This window comes from Euprymna scolopes, chromosome 13 (genome assembly GCF_053919585.1).
Source record: "Euprymna scolopes isolate OS-2025 chromosome 13, ASM5391958v1, whole genome shotgun sequence".
NCBI lineage: Eukaryota > Metazoa > Mollusca > Cephalopoda > Sepiida > Sepiolidae > Euprymna > Euprymna scolopes.
The window spans coordinates 130,417,079-130,440,143 of NC_136494.1; the positions used below are offsets into that span (position 1 = coordinate 130,417,079).

Sequence of the window (23,065 nt, forward strand, 5' to 3'; positions counted from 1 at the left end):
ACTCGAATTCAGAAAATGCCGTATCTTTGACAGAATGAGTGGAACATATGTGCACATTTGTTGCAGTGTGTATGTGTCTCCATGAGGGTAAAATTCAACATAAGATTATCCATTGAGAACAGTGGATTCGACTTATTCGAGCATCATAAATTTGATTTACTCAAGGAAGGTACACAGCCATATTCGAGCATCAGAGATTCGACAGAACCAAGGAAGGCACAAGGCCATATTATTCGAGCACCGTAAATTCGACATATTCAAAGAGAGCATAAGGCTATATTATTCAAGCATCATGCATTCAACGTATTAAAAGAGGGCACCATGCTGTTATGTATTTCAGAATCAAACATCTGAGGACTTTATTCATCTGGATATACAATCAGGGAAAAGCTTGGTGAAGAAACTATCTTTCTTCTTGGTTTAATCAAGATATTTTTATAAGCCGTTTGAAGAACTTGTTGGACTGTTCTTTTCTTCTGAAATTATAATTTGAACTTTGTATGACTTTATAAGTGGCGTACATCAGCTCATATGGTGACTTGTATTTACTTTTTCCAGCCACAAGAACTTTGCATTCAACATTGCGTCCTGTAATCAGGAACTTCGAGTGACTCTCATTTCTCCTCTTCATTGGATTATTTCTTCTTTCTTTCTTTTTCCTTTTTTGAAGATGTAATATGGTGCCACATATTTCTTTTCGCAGCCACAGGAACTTTGCATCCTGACATTGTGTCCCATATTGAATAACTTTGAGTGACACATTTCTTCTCATCATTATCGTGATTTCTATTATTCATTTTTTTTTCTCTTCTTTTTCATTATTTGATTGATTTTTATGGAAAAGAAAAAGAAAAACGAAAAAAAGTGAATACATATATATATATATCTATATAAATAAAATGAACTCATTTTTTCCCGTCGGATTTTGACCTTAATAGGATTAAAAATCAAGATATTTCATGCAAATATAATATGCACAAACGGCAGAACAATATCTAAGGTGTGTTATAGGCTTATTATTTCTCAAATTCCTCGATAATCTTAGATTTCTATACTTTTTCTGCTGAGAAGTCACGGCCAAAATCGGTTAAGATCAATGGAAGTGGTAAAATATTTTCTCTCTAATAAATTCCTCCTCCCCCTGCCACCACTTAACACCGTTTGGGGATCGTTCACAAGAAACAGTTGAGAAGAGAACATCGGTTTGGCTTCGTAGTTCTTTCATGTGAAGTTATTTAAAATCACTAAACTAAGCTGCAGTGCTCTGTGGCGTAGTGGTTAGCATGCTGGACAATTCACATTATATTTTCACGTTTGCGCCGACCTACCGTAGTCGTTTTTTTTTTGTTTTTGTTTTTTTCCTAAACAACTGGAATGGACTTTTCTTGGTGGCCGAACTGTTAACGTTGCAGAGGTTTTTTTTTTTTTTTTTTTCACACTTTATTTTCCTACTTTTACTCATGACTCCGGGTTTGATCCTTCCTACTTACCTACCATAACATTTTTAAAACTCCCGTCCCGGAAACCAACACTCGGGCAACGCCGGGTACCCCCGCTAGTATATATATAATATTTTGTCTTCGAATTTGTGTTCTCCTTTTTATTTGCCTTCGCCATTGGAGATTTTCCTTCATATCCATTTATGATGGTATAAAGCTGGGTGGCGCATTTTTGCTGGTAGACTCTCCTCCCCTCGTTTATGCAGATTTCTGACCAAAGATGTAATACTTGAGTTTAAAACAGAAACATACATTCTGAACACGCCTGCGTCTTATCAAAGAACCTATTGTTGATCATATAAAAAAATATGTTTATATAATGGTTTGAATTAAAGTTTAAAATACAAAAGTCAAGTATCATGGTTCAATTTCTAAACAGAAACATTTACTTCGAATGCACTCTTATCTTATCAAAGAACCTTTTGCTTGTGTGGTGATAAAACTTCTTAAATGCACTTTTGATGTTAGGCTGTATACGGGTGGTAACTTTGGTCAAAATCTGATTGTTTCTTCTTTAATTGGATTTTTTTATTATCATCAGGGGTATTCCGATACAAAACCTATCTAAGAACACTCCTAGATACATAAAGTACATTTGTCAGAAATTTCAAAAGTTGGCTCAGCCGTTTCAGAGTCTATAGAGAACTAACTCATTCACTCATACACACAAAGTGGCTTATATATATATATATATATATATATATATATATATATATATATATATATATATATATATATATATATACAGTAGAACCCCGAGATATGGTGCCCCTATGATACGGCTTTTTCAGGTTACAATGTTAAATACGATTTTTTTTCTGGTCTCTGGTTACAGTATTTTCCCCACCTCATGGTGTTATTTAATTATATACATGTGTATTACATACTGTACTTTATTTTGTGACTAATTTTTAATGCCGTATCCCAAAGTTTTACTGTAATATTTTAAATAAGTATTAGCAACGTTTTTACCCATTAACACTAGTGTGTCGTACTTCAGCAATCATCAGTGTAGGAAGTGATAATTACTCTTGGCCAAGAGATTTGAACTTCGTCAACAAAGTCAACTTTTACTTTGCAGGCTAGCTAGATGTAATAAGATTCAACATATACTCAAACAAATGATACAAGAATCTGAAGAAAACATGCATTAGGCTGCATAATTTAGGGGTTCATACCAATGGCTTAGGTTGCAGGTAATAGATGCTCAGCCAAGAGAAAAAGGAGGGAGTCTAAGATGATTCCTTGGCAAGAGCTCTCTGACACACGTCAACAAAGATATCTACAGCATTAAATATGCAAGAAGCATAAGTCTACTCCCCAAACATCCATAAGACAAGTAAGATAATCAAAGGAAAAGAGTTACTTTCCTTTTAATGTTTTCTAAATGAAGATTCTGTTTTATCTAACAATGTGATAGTGAATAATAAATATTGATACATTGATAATCTCACAAGCAATTCCGTTAAGACAATCTTCAATATGAATGAAACTGCGTTTATAATAACAACTTGTGAGAATTTTGAACTTACCATTCTGCAGGAACGGTTCCATTGTTTTCAAGTTGGAGAATAAAAGTCGAGGGTTGACTGTGTAGTGGAGCAGCACTAAAGTTGAAGTCAACGATCGCCTGGGTGGTAAAGGAAGGGTGTCTCTCAGTGCTGGAATGTGTAAAAAATACATTTTATGATAAAAAAAACATTTTGAAATCTTTTATTTCTCTATATAATCTATAAACCTGACATAGTGATATGGAAAAATATGAGAAAGAAACCACCCACTTAATTTCCCCAATGATGCTGGGTTAAACAGAGATTACAGGCAGAAGATACCAAAATACAAGTGTACGGCATGAAGAGGAACTGGAATCTTAATTAAATTGAAAAGAAATTATAAGAGCAACCGGACTTAGGAAAAAGAATTTTAAAAACTACCTAGCAAATATACCCGAGGAACTAAGTGCAATAGATATATAAAAAATTGCACTTAAAGGGACGGTTAGAATCTTTAAAAAATCTTTCAGTTGAAATGTCTGAGATAACAGGTGAATGTTAGGTATCCAGTAGGATACTCCATCCTCAAAGCAAAACAATAGGATAGTTAAAAACAATCTATGACTGTGATGTAATTTCTAGATGATATCATGATACTAAAGAACAAAAGAATATTTCGGTTGTATGTTCCCTATTTTTAAAGAAGCTTTTACATATTACGAATGATATAACCTTTAATAATTAGATGTCATTGTTGAAAATATGATTTAATAAGACACTCTATAATCAATAACATTAAATATGTTTCAAATTCTTTGTTCATTAAAATAACAAAGATATGAATTTCTCTGGAGGGATATTTTAATTAACAAGCGATTTTTTGTAATTATATTAAAGTTGGATAAAGATGTTCAAGGACAGTCCCATTATTGAAGAGGAAACGGTAGTAACAAGGTTAAACCTTTTTCAGTGTCATTCACGTGAATTTGAGAGAGAGAGAGAGAGAGAAGATTATTTAATGTTTTTTTTCTAAACTATTCCTAAAACAAAGTGATTCGAAGTGCGGGAGAGAGATGAAATTAGCATTAGTGCAGAAACAAAGCCATTCCACAAAAAAAATGCTGCTGAAAGTTGAATATAAATGGGATTTCAAAAAATAAATTAAAATTATAAAGGTTCATTCATGTAAAGCATTTGCAACAAAAACTTGTCTTACTACCACAACAACAACAACTAAAATTTTCTTTTTTCCTTCATGTTCAGAATTTCCATGAACAGAGTTTCTTTGCAAAAGCTCCTCGTCTATGAAACACGTCACCAAGAAACCCCTTTTCCTACAGACTACAACACGGTTGTCTTCAAATATAATGCCAACAAATACACAAACTTAGTTTATTCCATTAATCATGTTTAATTCTCTCATAATATTCTTTATTATTCAACGTACAGTCCATGGACCTTATGAACGCTTATCCTCAAATGTTTTTTGGCCTTCATAAGTGTTTGATTCATTAATAAAAAAAATTAATTTAAGGTCAATAGTAGTATTTGTCGTTATAAAGATAATTGATTTAATTCATTTAAAGTGACAAAGCCAAAATTATTTACATTAAGGTTTCTTAATATGAAACTGTCTGCAAAATAAATTATTTAAAAACATATTTTAATAACATTTGTTATTGTTTATCTTTCATATCTTAAAAATGGACTGCTATTTAAAAATATATATGTTTAAATTTGATACAAACAAAAATCTTCTTTCCAAAACTAAGCCAAAGTAACTACCGTACCTAAATTCAAGCATACCGGTATGTAAACTTATGAGTACAGTTAAATGAGATCGAGGTTTACATTTAAAAAACGACTATGATCATTTCAATTTGCATGTGAATTCACCAGTTAGTTGCATCCCGTTTCCCGATGTCCCACAATAGCAAAAACAACAAAAAAAGAAGCACGACAAAACAAGCAAACAAAAAACATTTTTTAGAACAAAAAGGGGGGGAAAAAAAAGAAAATCTTGTGCACAAACAAAAAGAAAAACAATCAGAATTATTTACGTCATGGATCCAAAATTAATGAAATATTTATTGCAAAACCAGCAAGAAGAATTTTTAAAGGCTTAAAACAGTTTAATTGAAACGTTGATGGCACAATTTCAAAAACAATTAATGGAAACACTAAAATCAATTTCTCTGTGCATACAAACACAATAACGGATTTTTTGTTCAATCCATATTTAAAACAACCCTTTACCGCTTGGTATAGCCGATGGAAGGATAAGTTTATACACGAGTTCGCATCCATGAGCACTGCATGGAAATTGTGTTTACTACTTTGCAAGCTGGGCACAGCAGAATATGATGGAAAACCAATTCAATAGCCATCATGGAGCAAGGCCAAGTAAATTCCTACCAAGACAACCTGTATTGGCAAAAGACTACCGCAATGATAAAGAAAAATGGACAAAAAATCCCATAGTATGTCGTTCTGGTAATCTATGATGTGAATGTACAATCATCTATTTGGGTCAGAAATGCAAATCAACTTCGTCACTCATACCTTCCAAAGAGACAATCAAATAACACAATCATTCCATTAAATATTTTTCTGGACACATTTGAATTACCTTAAAGTGTTCAAACAAAGCAAGTCTGAGAAGAAAGGACCAACCGGAAAGATGCAACAAAGGTACAAACCAACTTTAACTCTACAAATAGACCCACATCAAACATCCTACACACATCATATTTCAAAGGGGAGGAGTTATAGCGATAAAAAAGGGAATAGCTCTATATAAAAATAGTAAGAATTATCGCCCTTAAGACTAGAGATATCTACAGGGAAACTGAGGACAATATGGCAGCTTCGCTGACACATGAATATCGTTCTGTAAATAATTTAAGGTTTCTGCTGTGAATAAATTGGATTTAAAAATACAATGAGTTGCCTACGTGTTCTATATTAACCAATAATTCTGACATCTCCGAACATAATAGGTCTGTATTCATCAATTAATTCCAGATCAAATTCGAGCTACATAGAAAGACAACAAAAACAATATGGCGATCTAGTTCACCATGTGAAAGATCTAGATTCCACATAAAAACACAAACAGATACGTCAACATTGTTTGTGTTCATCTGTTCATCCAAAGCCAGTTTTCTAACAAAAAAGAATATCCAATAATAGATTTGTTACTATGACTACCACAAACCACAAAAATAGAAATAATTAAGTATGAGACTTGAAGAAAAGAAAATTATTTGATAAAGGTTTCAATAATGTTGTCAATGTGACGTACTAACGATGAACTCTTCTATTTACATCCAAAGACCAGAGAAGAAGTCTTTTTGCACGTTCATCGTGATTGGCGGCGTGTTCTGAAAGTGTCAGTTGTCTTCTCCTCACAACCACTTATGCACAAAACAAATTTCATTGTAATTTAACAGTTTAGAAAATACGAAGGCAGAAATACATTTACATTGAGCTTATTATTTGTAACTATTTGGACGATTTTATAAGGAATATATACTTTAAAAACATATATTTCATATACTCTCAAGATTATATGTATACTGGCAGCAAGACTTGATGTTGCCGGGATTGAATGAGGATCAATAAATGTTCTACACTTCCAATACTTTTATTATCATCGATATTGGTGATATCGCCTATTTTTTAATCAAATCAATTAGTTGCCTGCTTTACTCAGGGACCCACCGTGGTGCACAGGGAGGAAGCTTCACATGCCTCCCCGCAATGACTTAGTCCACAATACATGGTAGTCTACATTGCACTATAGAGAACCTACTGTTTATTTTATGAATATAATAGCTTGAATTAAAGTTTAAAATGCAAAAAATCAAGTATCATGGTTCATTGTGCTCTAAACAGAAACATTAATTTTAAACGCACCTCTGTCTTATCAAAGAATCTACTGTTGATTTTATACATCAGGCCATTCTGCTTGTGCGGTTATAAAACTTCTCAAATGTAATTGTGATGTTAGGTTGTGTAAGGGTGTTAACTTTGGTTAAAATTGGACTGTTTCTTCTTTAATCAAATTTTTCGATTATCAATTTTCGATACTTATTGGAGGTACCCCCGTAACAATAATAAAGGGTTGGGTTCGAGACTCCTAACAAACGGTTCCCCAGTTCGATACAAAACACCTGATGAAGGCCGGAGGGCAAAACGGCCGAAACGTTGTGACGATAACAACCAAGATGAGGAAGTCAGTTCGACAATCTCAATCAATGAAAACACCTCATCTCAAAAATACAGACAATTACTACTTATTGGAGGAATTCCAATAAAATCCGATCCAAGAACACACCCAGACATAAAGTACATTTGTGTGTTGTGTGACATTACAAAAAAAAAAAAAACGACTCAGCTGTTCTGGAATCAATACAAAGACAAACACACACAGAGACAAAGTTCCTTATATATATATATATATATATATATATATATATATATATATATATATATATATATATATATTAGTTATTTGTACTGGCGGTTAATTGCGTAATAACCAATAAATTGGTCATCCTAGTAAAATGAGGCAAACAGGTGCTGCACACCCATCACATTATTAATAAGTGAAGACAATTATCTTTATTTAATTTTGCATTCTGATACAAAATATAGAATAGATTTTATTTTATTTGTGAAATACATGTTTAATTGTTGTTGGGTTTTTTTTACTAATAAACCATTACTCAGTGAGAAGGGTTAATGCATTTATCAAAATATTCATGAACAATATAAGGAGAGGATTGGAATCAATGTGTGAAATAGTCAGAGCCTGATTACTTAAGAGGTCGCCTCAACACATACTTATTTACATTGGACTTAAAGATGACCATGTTGTAGTTAGCTGGAAATAAGTTCCATGGTATTGTGTTCTACAAATAGGAAGTTCTTCCCTCATCCCAAAATGGATTTAGATACACAAAGTAAAAAGATGAGTTCTCAATGAGAATATTTTGCAAGGAGAACTAGAAAATCTACGGTTGAAATAAGGATAAAGTAGAAAAAGACAATCTACATAAGAAAGCAGTTGTAAAGAAGAGATAAGCTGGTTTCAGTTTGAAGCATAACCGTCCACTTTACTTTTTCAATTTTCTTATCAATTTGTTCAAGCTGGGGATGAGGCATCTTACCAGATGCCAGACATTCGTTATCTCAGACATTCCAACCAATATTTTAACAGTCCTTTTAAGTGTAATTGTTTGAATCTCTCTTGCACTTGGTTTACCATGTATATTTGCCAGGCAGTTTTTGAAATTTTTTTCAAGAGTCTGTTTGCTCATACTAGAATGATAGAGATCTTCCTAAGATTCCAGTTTCTTTTCACGTCGTACATAAGACCTTGGTATTTTGTTCTCTTTTCCTTGTCAACTCTGTTTAATCCGGCATCATTGGAGCCACTAACTTCTACTAAGGTTGCTTCTTTCTCCCTCTTTTCCCATATCACGATGTCAGGTTTAATAGCTCCGTTTTCTAGATACATAGCTGTATAGTGGATGGTGTATGATTTACTTCCAATTGTAATTTCTGGTATATGTTCCTGGGACTTGCTGCGACATTAGATATTCAAGTTTTTGTATAGCAAAAGAATTGAAGTTTTTCTGGATTGGAATCTATTTATTTGACAGTTATCCTTAGCTAGTTTTTGATCTTAAAGTAGTATTTTTCTTGTTTCAATTTCTTATATCAGGTAGCCTCATGCCTTGTCTGGAGCGATTTTTATATAACAAAAAAATCTATGAACCAATCCGAGAGCTGAGCGAAGTGATCTGAAAATGGATTATTTGCAGAATGATAAAAAGTAACAAATATAGAGAAGATTGTACATTTGCACATGTGTAAAAGTATCTTTGCCTACCAAAGTGTTGATCCAGTTTCCCCTAGTATTTTGCTCATAGTTTGTTGTGCAGATATAGATCCACATGTTTTTTTTGTCGAATATAATTGGTAAACTGATTTAAAGTTATCTAAAAACAACAACAAAAAAAAACAGTCTATATTGATAGTCATCATACCACTAGCCAAAAAGGCACAATGTCTAAACAAGGATATTGAAAATTCCAATGTTTCTTTTTTCCTTAACAATAAGAATCAATAACAAATCTGGTATTAATTTATATTTTAAACTTAAGGAAACCAAGGATTCTGCCAAAGATCGATAGTAGGTCTGGCCCTCATTCATTGTTCTGTCTAAGATGAGCAATTTCAGGTTGAAGTATAACAATGATTTGGCAGCCAGTTAGACTCCTGTTTAGAAAAGGCAAGAAAACAAAAAACAAAAAAGAAACGGTGTAGCCAAAGAACCATTCATTATATTCAATGTTTTCAATTATTATTTTAGATAGACTTCAATTTTCAATGTTTTATCATTACATTTTTTTCTTAATCCTATGTTTGTTTTACAGCACATCAATTGGTTTCCAAGTTATTTAATGCTGTGTCCAAATATTTATTCATGGTATATATTTTTCTATAATTAATTTGTTTCTGAATGATATATTCATTATTTACGTGACTGAAAAATGTATTTAGGTAATTAGTTCTTATTTCATTGATTTAAATTATTTTGAGATGAAAGAACACACACTTGAAAAGGATTATTTTGTTGTCTTTACTGGTGATAAAAATATGCATAAGTAGCAGCATTTGTTTTTACTTTATTTGTAATAAGGCGTGTCTCCTGAACAGTATCTGTTAGCCCTGACTAGTCAGATGGAAGGTGAAGTGTCATGTCTAAAAGGAATGATGAGATATTTCTTTTTTGAAGAGATTGAAAAAATCGATCTCAAATAAATAAATAAAGGGACAATAACTTTGTCGCCAGAAAGTTTATTAAAAATACAAACCAAAGGAAAGTTACCTGGTTTGTCTCACATATGTGAATGTTTGGGATGTGAACTGCCTTCGGTTAGCGAAGTGATAAATGTAGTTTATTTTGAATAACCATAAACAGAAATTAGCAGATAGTTCTAGAAACAAGTTGGCATATACGAATTCAAGTACCCATTAATTGTGTTCATTCCCAAAAGATAACAAATGTATAACTTTTTTACTTATAGGAAATAGCATTTGGTTATGTAAATGAAGCAGGAGGAGGAGAGACCCTCCTCCGTGAGTGATGGTGAAAAGCAGAGACCTAAGGAAGCATGAAAACAATGGTACCTTCCTGTTGAGTGTGGTGGTCAGAAATACAAATTTGAGAGAGAGAGAACGAAAAGGAGAAAGAGAATTAAAAAGAGATATGGTTTAAATATAGAAAGAAAAGAGATTCAAAAGAAAGAAGAGTAGGGAAGACAGAAGAGAAAGGATAATCTCCAAACGATAGAGGAGGAAATGCTAATCTCAGAGTTAGAATTAGGGTTCCATAAAAAACATTGCATTTGGAAATAAAAGAGGACCTCTACTGACCATCGAAGAGGACGCATCTTAGCTATGGGCTCTTGTGCACCGCCAGATACCCTCCCCAGAAGAGCTAAGTTGGAAAGTTCTTCCTCCTCTGACCAAAAAGCTGTCTGGACGAGCCTAAGTTGAAATCCTGCATCATAAAACCGTTACGAACTTGAAGAATTGACTTTCCTTTGCACAAAGTGTACCCCGAAATATCTTATGAATAATTATTCCCGTTTACAAAAAAAAATGATGTCTGAGTTATTATGTAATTGTTTGATTTGGAAACCCAGTTAATTGCAGTGCCGACATCACAGCCAGCCATTCACCAAAGCACCTACGAGAAGAATTCAAACCACAGAATCTGACGACAAATGGCCAAGCCAGCATCCTACAGGTATTGCTACACAGACCGAGGATCTGTGCATTTTGTGTGCTCTGAGCACCAGAACAGTAGTTCCAGTGGCAAGTAAGTGTCTGGTTATATTTTAAGAGTTCCATCACTAGATAAGATTAAGAGTGTTACCACAGGGACTTAGCGTTAATGCCCAAGTGGTACATGTTAGTGGCCTGGTGATTACATTTATGGTCCCGTAAACCAGGACTGCTACAACAACACACTGGTAGAGTACATATTTATTTTTCATCAAAAATAAAAGACACGCGAATGACATTGCATACAAAAGAAAAATTGGACTCCCAAAAGCGTTTAAATTTGCATAACAGCCCTCGTTTCAAATGTAAATTGTTCTAAGTTTGCGTGTCACTGTTTCCTTACAACAGGCACTTGATAATCGTGACTACTTATTTCTCTCCACGACATTACCATAGTAAGATGGGGAAAAAGTACACAAAGGAAAACGTATGTCTTACTGGATTCCTTATTCATTAAGTTTCACTAAACAAACATTAAGGTACGTGTTTTTTTGTTTTGTTTTGTGGAAGTTATTATATTGTTTTATTTGTAAATATCTTGTTTGTCTTAAATTACCATAGTGTCATACATTCATTTTCAAATGTTAAAATTGATAATCATTTTTTTTTTCATTTATCCGACCTTTAAATATTTCCATCTCGACCTATTGCCTTTTTTCAATCATTATTTCATATTTTTTAATAATGTTATGCGGTTGTCTATTTGATTGACTGCATTGTCGAATTCAGTTGTTTTAGTTATGTCTTCAAATTTTTAATATCCTGAAGTAGTTGTTTATTAAAAATGCATGTCTATATGATATCACAAAATCTGGGCTGGTGCATCTACCACTAGTCTCCTCCTCTTCTTACACAAGGTCCAAAAAGAGAATCTCAAATCTAATAGGTCTCGCACTATCAGCTCAGCTCCAACCCCTGTCCCATCTCCACAATATTGCATCCATGTGCCTCTTTCATGAGTAGTTTAATTAGACTTGTACCCCCTCGATGTACATACTGCACTATCAACTAAGCTCCAACCCGTCCCATCTCTACAATGTTGCATCCATGTGCCTGTTTCATAAGTAGTTTAATTAGACTTGTATCCCCTCGATGTACATACTGCCGACTAACATGTCTTAGTAACAAAATTTTATCCCTTTATTGTAGCTTTTTTCCTCGGACTACTAGATTTGGAATTCTCTCCCTGTTATCTGCTTCTCTGACTAAACTAACATGCAGAAGTTTAAATGTAATATGAACTGACATCTCACTCGTCCATTCATATAGTCCCCTGTAGACATGGTTCCAAATAGCCCTTTATGTCCTAATGGCAATATGCATTGTTTGAGGTGAACAAGTGTCAAAGGGTGGAAGTCTAACAAGCAACACAAATTATTTTCATATCAATAACATGAGAGAAGAAACAGGTAAAACAATAGGCTCGTTTGCATTAACTAGGCCACATGGATTTATATTTGGGTCTGACTTTGAAAATCTCACAAGATAACTTTATATATTAAATATATTGTGAAAAGAAATCACAAATATTCTTGAAATTTTCAATGTTGCTGTTAATATTATCTGCTAACAATCACATTCGATCATGATTTTTACATAATAACGATATAGTTTTTATTTCTTCATTCAGCTGTTTATCGTTTTTCCTTTTAACTAAATTAGTAACAATTACTCCATGTAATAGTTTCCAACATTTTTTGTTTTTGTTTTTACTTCATTTCACCCGCCCCCCAAACAATGGCATATTACCACTAGAAACGTAAGGGTCTACTATTTGGGGTCATGTCTAACAGATGACTGTGGGGAGTTCAGCAGCAAGATTCCTGTTCACATTACAGTTAAACTTCTGCAGATTAGTACAAGCAGAGAAGCAGAAAATAGGGAGGAAATTCCAAAGTCTTGTAATCGAAGGGAAGAAACTATGAGACTAGAACGTTTTCGTGCATCTAGGAACCACAACATATTCCATTAAAGTACTTGTAAAACAAACACAGGGATGAAATACTGTGGCGATGGAACAAAGGTTGGAGCTTGGCTGATAGTGCAAGACCTATGGGATTTGAGATTCTTTTTGGACTCTGTGTAAAAGTGAGAAACTAGTGATAGATGCACCAGCCCAGATGTGGCAACAATACTCCATGCATGGAGTAAGTAAAAGATCTAAAAAAACAAAATTTGGATAGTCTTCAGATCTCTGTGGAAAAAAAAGGTTTCCTGGTATCACTCAACAGCTCTCCTTGTTTAAGATAAGTAGTGACGTCATGGATTCTGATTCAATTTAACTTTGTGTTTGGAAAATGAATTCCTCCTTTATATTTAAATATAACGGTTCTTTCCATGGAAAAATGAGTATTAAGTTTTCCACTATTCATTTCTGATCCGATCAGCTACAAAAATATAGAAAACTTATTTCCTGTGGCACTTTTCATAGACGAAACAATAGCGCAACGGTAACTGAATGCTGAAGTGATAAAAAAAAAAGTTATATACTAAGATTTTTAACAGGAAAAGAAGCTTGAAGCAATCAGAGAGCCAGATTAGCACACGACCAACATTTGATGAAAGAAAGTCATTTCCTGCTGACGACAGAAGAGACATAGAAAGTGAAATAGAGATAGAATGCTTGAATTAACAAAGTAAATAAATAAAAAACGGCAGCAGACAGTTTCTGATATTGGCAGTTTGGTTTCTAGTGACAGGTTTACTTTTCTCCTGTGGTGACTTTCTTCCGTTTTACATGGAAGATTAATTTATTGCACTTTTTACTACTACTACTACTACTACTACTACTACTACTACTACTACTTCTTCTTCTTCTTCTTCTTCTTCTTCTTCTTCAATATGATTATGATTTTTAATGTCCAATCATGCCGAGAAAAAATGTCATAAAAAGAATTCATATTAAACCTTAAAATTTAAGATCAACATTAAAAATATGACTAAAGTTACAGGGAAACGTTGGAAAGCACTTAAATTCATGTATTTACTCAATAAGAAAATGAAAGAATTTAATAAAAATCTTTCAAAAATAATTAATGCCATTTTTAACCATGTGTAACATAGCGCAAACGTGTGTATGCAAATGCATGTGAAATAACATCACCGATAAGAAAAAATACAGACTTTAAAAAGATCATGGTAGAGACGTGGAGCAAGTTCGAGATCACGTTAGAGGTGTGAATGACGATCGAGAAACCAATCATATGAGCGATGTGATGGCCGTAACACTGAGAAAATAAATGTTAAGAAAAAGCGAGTTAAAGTTCTATTCTATTCTGTATCCACTTTGCTACTGAAAACTATGTGTGAGTTCATAATGTACTTATTTTTTTAAATATTTCTTTCACTGATTTGAAATTTTATTATCAGAGCAGATTTAAAAAACAAGATTTCTTAACCAATTTATTATTTTTTTTATTTTATTTTTTGATAATAGTGTAATATATTTTTTAAATAAGTTGTCAAATCAGATTAAGAACAGCACTGAGGTACACCATTCTTAGGTGCGATTTTGTAAATTCAGAATTCGAGAAGAGCAAATTAAGAATGTCACTCATTCGCAACTGGCAGCAACTAAATAACGTCCACTGCTAATTGTATCCTGATAATACAACGATATGTAGACAAAAAAAAAGCTGCAGACTTGGATTAAGATTGAAAAAATATATATATTTCACCCGTTTTCTATAAACTGCTCCTCTACAAAATGGCTAACAAAATGGAATCGTTTTTTACCAAACAGAATGATTAACAAAAATTTATTCTATTTATATTTTTTGCCAGCATTAAGTGACCGATTGATATCGATAAGATATAAAAACAAACCAAACCTGTGGTAATGATTTTTAAACTTATATTTGAATATCTCTACTTATAGGATCTAATGCCTTGAAAAAAATCTACAAAATACTCCTATTGTTAACTTTGACCATCTTAGAAAACCGAGTAATATTGTATCATTTTTATTAAATGAAAAAACATTTTTTTTTAATTATTATTTTATTTTGAGATTTTCAAAAGCATCTACCCTAATCCTAGATAAAGACTTTGTCATTTTTCCTATACTTTCTTTATGATGGTAAGTTTGGGAAGGGAGGGGCTCCTAGAAATTGTATGTACGATCTCGTTGACTTTAATTGTATTATTAAAGTCAAATCTGATGTATGTCACGTTGTTGGCGTAAAAATTTATTAATTTTTTTTCACATCTTTTGAAAGCATTATTTTGTAAGGTTAAGTTTACACTATTATTCGGTTTTATAAAATTTTCAAATTTAACCTTTCTAAATATACTTTCAAATTAAAAAAAAAAATGACTTGCCATCAGAGAGAATCGAAACTGAAACATTTAGTGCTCCAGTCATGTTCCCAACCACTTCAGCTGTCGATATATAAATAAGAAAGATTTAAAATCAAACCACTTCTAGATATGAATAAATTTGCACGTGAATAAAAGTAAAACGAAATATGTTGGCAAATTGAAATGAACATTTTTGCATTTCAACTTGCCGCCATATTTCTGTACGCATTATTTATCCATCCAAACAAAGATTTCACTCGTTAAAAAAACATCCTTGGTGTACGATTACTATTTCTTGTTAATTTCAGTCTTATGTGACCAATAGTTTAAGAGTTTATTGATTAAATGTTTTCACGCGGACAAGCACGCACACGTCTACTGTTTTATTTCTATAGGTTTTCTATAAACAAATGCTTCCCATGCCTTGATATTTCGGTAGATGTCAATCTATTGAGCCTGAAAATGAAGAGGTTTTCACTACTCACAAAATTTCTACGTCGAATTGTTATTACATTATTCAATACATTCGTAATAAATGTATAAGAGATATAAATATGTAGGGATAGTTTTCACGTATGCGATTCATAAAAGGAAACCATAACAACATTTAAAAATTAACCACTCTGTCTTTTTTTTTTACTACTACTACTACTACTATTAAAAGACGAACCCATTGCGTCATTAAATAACTGTGCACTGCAGAAAGTAATGAAATTCTATGTTGAACAAGAAAAAGTGAAATGTTTAGACCCTAGCATTTGTCTCTCAGAACTTATTGATTGATATAACTGTCAGACACTCCTGGAAACAATCTGTGAATGGTAAATCTGTGATGAATTGAAATGTGAGATGAGATTAGGTCATGCAACATCATTCTGGAAAGTGAAGTATTGCTACATTTACAACTTCTGTCTGGTCTGGCTCCTTTAGTTAGAATTAACTTTTCTTAAAATTTGTACTTATAAATTATCACGAACGATGGTAATCTTTATTTGTATGTTATGTTTTTGAATTTTTTGAGATGAGGATTAATAATTTGGATTATTCAGACTACTGTTCTCATCTTGAGTTTTTTTGTTGTTTTTTTTTTTTTTGCACAACTTTTCAGTCGATGTTATCACTGAACTTCTTCAGGTATATCTTGTCAAACTCGGGAATCTGTATGGAATTTTGAACAGAACCCTTTATCTAATATGTGGGTGTAACATTCTCTCATTTTGTTCCTATGTGACCTGTGGCATAGTGGATAAAGTACTTAATAAAATTCAGTTTAAGTTACACTATTATGAAGGCTGAAAGTTCAATCCTCAGTGTGGGCTACACTAAGAATACAATTGTGAATTACTTAGGACTTCATGGTTGACTGAACAGAAGCATGCTACTCTGTGGATTAAATAAAGTGTTCCATTTGAAATTCCGAGCAGATTTCTGAGTTTGACAAGATCCACCTGAGGACGGACAGAGGTTACATTCACCATGAGAATAGTAATCCGAATAATGGAAATAATACTTATTTAAACTTCATGATTTTTCCTGTGCTGATGTAAATTATGCACCAAAAAATGAAGTAATTTTTCTTATCTACTATAAATACGTGTTATTGGGTAATCTGAGTTGTGCATTTCAGGAATAAATAAACTTACCCAGAGGCAATAAATACAGTTACATTTAAACGTCATGATAGTTTGCCATAATCACGGATACATGCCAGTTAAGGTTCCTATCCCGATAATCAATCCAGCAGAAACTGAGTCATTTCAGTGGTCTTTTATCTGGCTGACTGAGGCATTTTTTCTGGAGAGTTCTAGAAAGTCAACCATGCCAGGCCTTACTTCACGTCTTTGGGGTAGAAAAAGATTATTTCTTACTGCCTGAGACACCCTGACTAGGGAATACCAACGAGGCTTGCCAGGCAAGTTTTAATAGGTCAGAATGCTTTTCCTTTAGGGGCGTTGGCTTGATTCTCCTCATCTTTCAAACTTGTGACATACCTTCTTTTGGTGGGAATGAAGTAAAAACTGCGATTTATGGCAGCTATGGTCTCAGAATGATGACGTATAATTTTGTAACATACTTTTGTTAATACAGTTTTTGTAAATTATACCACTGCGTTTGTCATTATCGATTTGCAAGGCTACAATAATACGATTTTCATATTTCCACATTTTTTTGTTTTGTTTAATTCTTAAATATTAAATCTTTTTCCTCATTAAGTGTATTCTGATACCAGAGACAAATGGGAACATGGCCAAAGATTTTTAGCTAAGTTACAGATAATGGTTCTGCACTGGGAGATCAGTATTGATACCAGAATAACGTTTCATGGGGCGGATGATATTTGTAGTCATGCATAGCTGTGACCTGATGGAATGTTGCACTTAATGTAATACCTTGTCTATCGTGAACTGTCAAAATTTCTAGAAGCTATCAACAGGGTAATGATAATATGACTTCCATATTATCTCACTGAATTACTTGCACTGTATGGAGAGCCGTATGCTGTTGTATTCTCTTCCTTCGGATTGACATAGGTAATCAAATGGATGCAAGAAGTTTAAAATATCTATTCAGAAGATAACTAAAAGTTGAAAAAAAATATATAGCCACCAATAATGTAAATTGTCCGCTAACACTAAAATTAACATTCTCTGTTTCTGTAATAAGTTTTCATAATCTACTACAGGCAAGGTTTTCATATCAACAAACTTGTGTGTGCATCTCTCGCTCTCTCTGTTTTGTGTGTGTGTGTGTGTGTGTGTGTGTGTGTGTGTGTGTGTATATTTATTTCAGTATCTTACATTTTTTGAATAAGTGAATAATATGTTATATCTTTGGTTTCATGATTAGGTGCAGGTAAAAGGTGTGTTTTTCTTATTTTTAATTAACCAGTGTCTTTATTCCTTTAAATTATATATAATTCTGAATTTGATTGGTCCCAAACTTTTTTCTTCACTGCAACCTCTTTCTCACAGACGTAATGTTGCTAGTCTCCGTATTTTCTACGAATGCTATTATGGGATGTATTCCTCAGAATTGTCTGATCTGTTCCCTGCTTCCTTTATTTCAGCTCATTTGACTCGTTGGTTTAGAGGTTTCCATCAATTCGTCGTTTTGATACCTCATTGGAATACAGCTTCCTTTTCCAGTAGCTACTTTTGAAAGACTGCAAGATTATGGAACTCTCTTCCTGCTCACTGTTTTCCTTCTATCTACAGCCTTGGTCTTTTCAAGACTAAGAAGATCAATGGGCATCTACTATCTTTACAATAATCAGCTTTCGTATTTGTTATCTCCTTGCATCAATAGATTCATGGCTTGTCTCGAGCAATTTCTATAAAAATTCTACTCTCAATATCGTGTAGAGACATTAAAAATTGTTTATTTGAATATAAATATATATATATATATATATATATATATATATATATATATATATATATCAATTCTATTAACATCAAGCTGTAGAAAGCTATACTCGTCACTGGTACGGGGAAAGATTTTACTCTACTTTATATATACTGCAATAATGCAATTATAGAAATGATACATATTTTCTAAGCATGCTATACACCATTTGTGTCAAAAGTGTCCATCAAGAGGCAAGTGCCATGATTATCCTTCGTATAGCAGATCAGTTCAATTATGATATGAAAAGGAAAATCCATTGCCGCAAGTGTTAATAGCATAACACCAAAAAAAGTGTAATCTTTTAATCTAATGCTTTTATTTATTTATTTTTCTCCCCTTTGGAATACATAATGATTAGATTGACTTTTCAATTGATAAAAATGCCCAAACATCTAAAATGAGTTCCTCATGATCTGGCAGGAGACAATTATGAAACACGAAGGGACATGATTACATCATTGCACTCTTTTGAATGAATGCACCTCAATATTTTGGGGGCATATTAGTTACAGCCAATAAAAATGGACGAGCTGAAAGGACATTAAGCAATTGAGATAATGTCCTTGTGGAAGTGTTAAGCATAATCATAGATTATTACATTTCAGTGTTTTGTGGAACTGAGTCGGTGCGATCCAATTAATATTTCAACCAACCAATGTAGGGATTAGAGTAGACATTTATTGGAAGCAATTAAAGTACACGATTAAAGTACCTCTTTAGATAAAATTAAGAATAAAAAATAATCAGAAATATATGTCATTTCTTCTGTGACTATGTCTTTCATGAAGACTAAGAACTATTTTAAAGTTGTGATTTTAAAATTCAGACTATATCAACTGAGTGGTTAATACAAGTAAATGAGTATTATGGTCTCAGGTTTCGGTAGAAGTTGACCTGGGCTCAGTTATGGATTGGTGTAAGAAATGGCTTGTTTTATTTAATCCTGTTAAGACTCAACTACTGTCTTTCCATCGTATGTTCCTGTTCTTCCTAAGATTCTTATGGATGGCTCTGTTCTCAATGAGAAATCGACTCTAAAACTTCTTTGTCTTTCTCACCAAATATATTAAATCCATTGCTCTTTCTGCTTTTCATAAAAATAGGTTCTCTCTATTGCCCTTAACACTTTCTCACACCTGAGGTTATTCTCTGTTTCTACATATCTACTATTAGACCATGTATGGAGTACTGATGTCATATTAGGGCTGATGAATCTGTGTCCCATGTGAAGTTTTTTGATAAATTGAGTATCTGTAATTTGGTTGGCCCCACCCTTTCTTTTTCACTGCAACCTCTTTCTCATATTAATAATGTCTATCACCTCTTTCTCATATTAATAATGTCTATCACCTCTTTCTCATATTAATAATGTCTATCACCTCTTTCTCATATTAATAATGTCTATCACCTCTTTCTCATATTAATAATGTCTATCACCTCTTTCTCATATTAATAATGTCTATCACCTCTTTCTCATATTAATAATGTCTATCACCTCTTTCTCACGTCGTGTCAGATATTAATGTCTATCACATAATCGAAAGATCTTCACATGGAATGTCACAATGCATTCAAGCATAATAAATATTTTTTTACAAAACTTTTTCTTTAATAATACAATAATGCAAATTGTTTTTGCTAGCTCTTTAGATCAAGTGGCTTCATGCCTTGTTTCGGCGATTTCCATAAAAAGGACACCTTTATACTGGTAGATGAAATATTGTGGTCTATATGCCTCGGATCTGAGCTTCTTGATCATCTATTGATATACAGACTTAATAGCTTTCATTAACAAAATACAGAAAGAGTAATTGTGGCTCCAATCTAAAGTCTATAGAGCTGCTGATTCACAACTAAATTGACTAATGGTGCGTATTCAAGGTCTCTAAAAGTATCGCACGAGAAAAGAAAAATTCAAAATGACCTCAAAATGGAAATCTCTAGTCGATACTTGCCGATTTATTCCTTAGACAATAATTTTAAAACAGTTAAAATTATGAAAGAAAACAAATTTACTAACAATTCATATTGCACAGCTGCAACTGCCAAATTGCCAAATGCTTATAAGTTTAAAAAGAACTAAAATAAATCTTCTGGGAAATTTTAATCGGAACAAAGATCATAATTTTAGTACAATTGCCAATGAAGAAGCAAATGGCATGTAAGAACAAATAAAAATCTATATATTATATAAAGGAATGTCGTATGATTTGTCTGTGTGTATTTCCCAGTTATTGTCAGAAACTACACAAGACCTGCTTACAAAAGTTACAAATTCCAATGTGTCATGGCCCCAGCCAAGTTTTGAAAAGTTATACCTGTAGTTTATATAAGTAAACCAATTTAAAAATTAAAGTGTTTAAAAATTACGATAAAGCAAACCGGAAATATTTACATTTTTTTCAATGAATTCAATAGTTTTCGTTTTCATAAGTTTTTATTTATTTAAAAGTCATTAACAAAATTACATTTTGGATTAATCTTACCAATTTTAATATTTTGTAATTATTTTAGTAAAATAAGAATTAAATTGATGCATCAACGATTAGGAAATATTTTTCTGTTGTTTTCACTGGAAACTAGGTTAAATGGTCATTCATCTATCTTTCTATTATATAGTATTAGTGTTGGTTGGAATACTCGGGATAGGCTTAAAGTTACTTACAAGAAAGACACTTTTTAAACTTTTCTATTTTCTTAGAGAAGACCTCAGGAAACACTAAAAATAAACCACTTCGTCTATTGGTAAGTCGTTGATTACATTATTAAATATTTATAATTGAACTTTTTTTATCAAGCTATTTGTATCAAAAAGTATTTTCCAAACGGATACTTTTCCTATTGTTACAAGTCGACAGTTAGCATTAGAGAAAAGTAAATCAAAATTTTAAATTAGTTGAACAAAGTTATTAAAGTTTTTGAAGTGCATTGAAATCAACATTTTTAGAAACCAATTATATTCTAATTTCCTTTGCTAAAAGTGTATTAGAAAAATGCTAAGTCAGGATTGGACAGTTTATTAGAGTTACTTTCTTTCAATTTTATTGTAGAAACGTCTATAAATATACAAAAATAAACCTTTTTAACTCATAAATATATATATATATATATATATATATATATATATTATGACAGCCCCTTTAAGAAATTCGTTTCTTATCGTTGAGCACTTTCAGTTGAATTAAAGTCGGTCAATTTAGCTCTTATGCATAGATCATCGTATAACGATTAGATCACTGCCTGACTGACGTAAATGAACATTTAAAATTAAAATGTTTAAATTCAATGTTATTTCACGCGGTTAATGGTAGCCGAATTGATACGGTTTTTGCTAATCGAGCCAGAGATGTTTCGTGTTGCGGGGTTCGAATCGTTCAACTGGTGTTAATCGTGACACCCTGCACTGAAGATTCCCGAAAGGATGAAACACTATAGGTATTTAATTATTATAGTAAAAAAATAATTATATATATATATATATATATATATATATATATATATATATATATATATATGATGGTAGCAAATTCGCTTTCGAACATTGCAATATAGCACAACAAAAAAAGGTATATAGAAACACGAAAACATTCAGTGATGGGCTGCACGAATGTGGCTTTTAAGTCCTGCTAAACTCTGGCATTCTTTAGCACACATTGTAAAGTTATGTGCACCACTAACAGCATGTTCTTGCTGTTCTTTTCTATGCAGGATCAAATGCCATTTCAAACCACCTGTCGTTTTGTACATTCGCTCGCAGTGTACATAAGTAAACTCTGGCAACTCAAGACTGCTTTGTGGCCCGCTGCGCCAATGAGTAGACTGGTGACTCATCAGTCCAGCTCTGCTAAGACATATTCTTCGGCACACTTCAGACTCCAGACCAATTTGGCTCTCCCTCCCATCCACGGCTCCTTTCACTCTCGCTTTCCAGATATCGCGCTTCAGCCGCTCATACTGGGTTCGATCCACCTCAAACTTGCCCACACCTCCCTGCAAGGTCCTTCTCCACCCTCCGCGATCCAAAGCAAGACTCTCCCAGGTTCTTTCATCAATCCCACATTTTTTAAAGGTGGATCTTAAACAAACCTTAAATCTCAATTTAGGCTTTTGAGCCAGACGTCTTCCCTCAGCGAGCTCACCATAAAGGAGTTGTTTGGGAAGTCGACTGTCTAACATCCTTACCACATGTCTACACCATCTCAGTCTATGCTTAATAACGTGAGCCTCAAGATATCCTTGACCAGATTGCTAGGAATCGACCTAACAAACTCCTGATCAACGTAAGAAGGTCTGTTCAGGAGGTCATCAAAATGCTCCCTCCATCTATGAAGAATGTCGGTAGGGTCTCGAAGAAGATCCCCACCATCTTTCGAGCACAGAGGAGTGATAGCTGATCTGGATAGTCCGTAAACCGTGCGCAGTAGGTTGTATAAGACCTTGGTGTTGTTCGAATCCGAGGCGAGCTGTATTTTCTCAGCTTTCTACCTCCACCATTCATCCTGC

The 23,065-nt window shown here is 33.1% G+C and overlaps 1 protein-coding gene across 1 annotated transcript in view; it reads right to left on the minus strand.

Annotated features, from left to right (window-relative positions):
• LOC145292193 (cilia- and flagella-associated protein 65-like) overlaps positions 1-23,065 on the minus strand; it is a 2,765,874-nt gene that overhangs the window by 877,134 nt on the left and 1,865,675 nt on the right. The window contains exon 28 of the mRNA XM_080138498.1: positions 3,032-3,160. Coding sequence (XP_079994624.1) covers positions 3,032-3,160 — 129 coding nt within the window. The remainder of the gene's footprint in view (positions 1-3,031; positions 3,161-23,065) is intronic.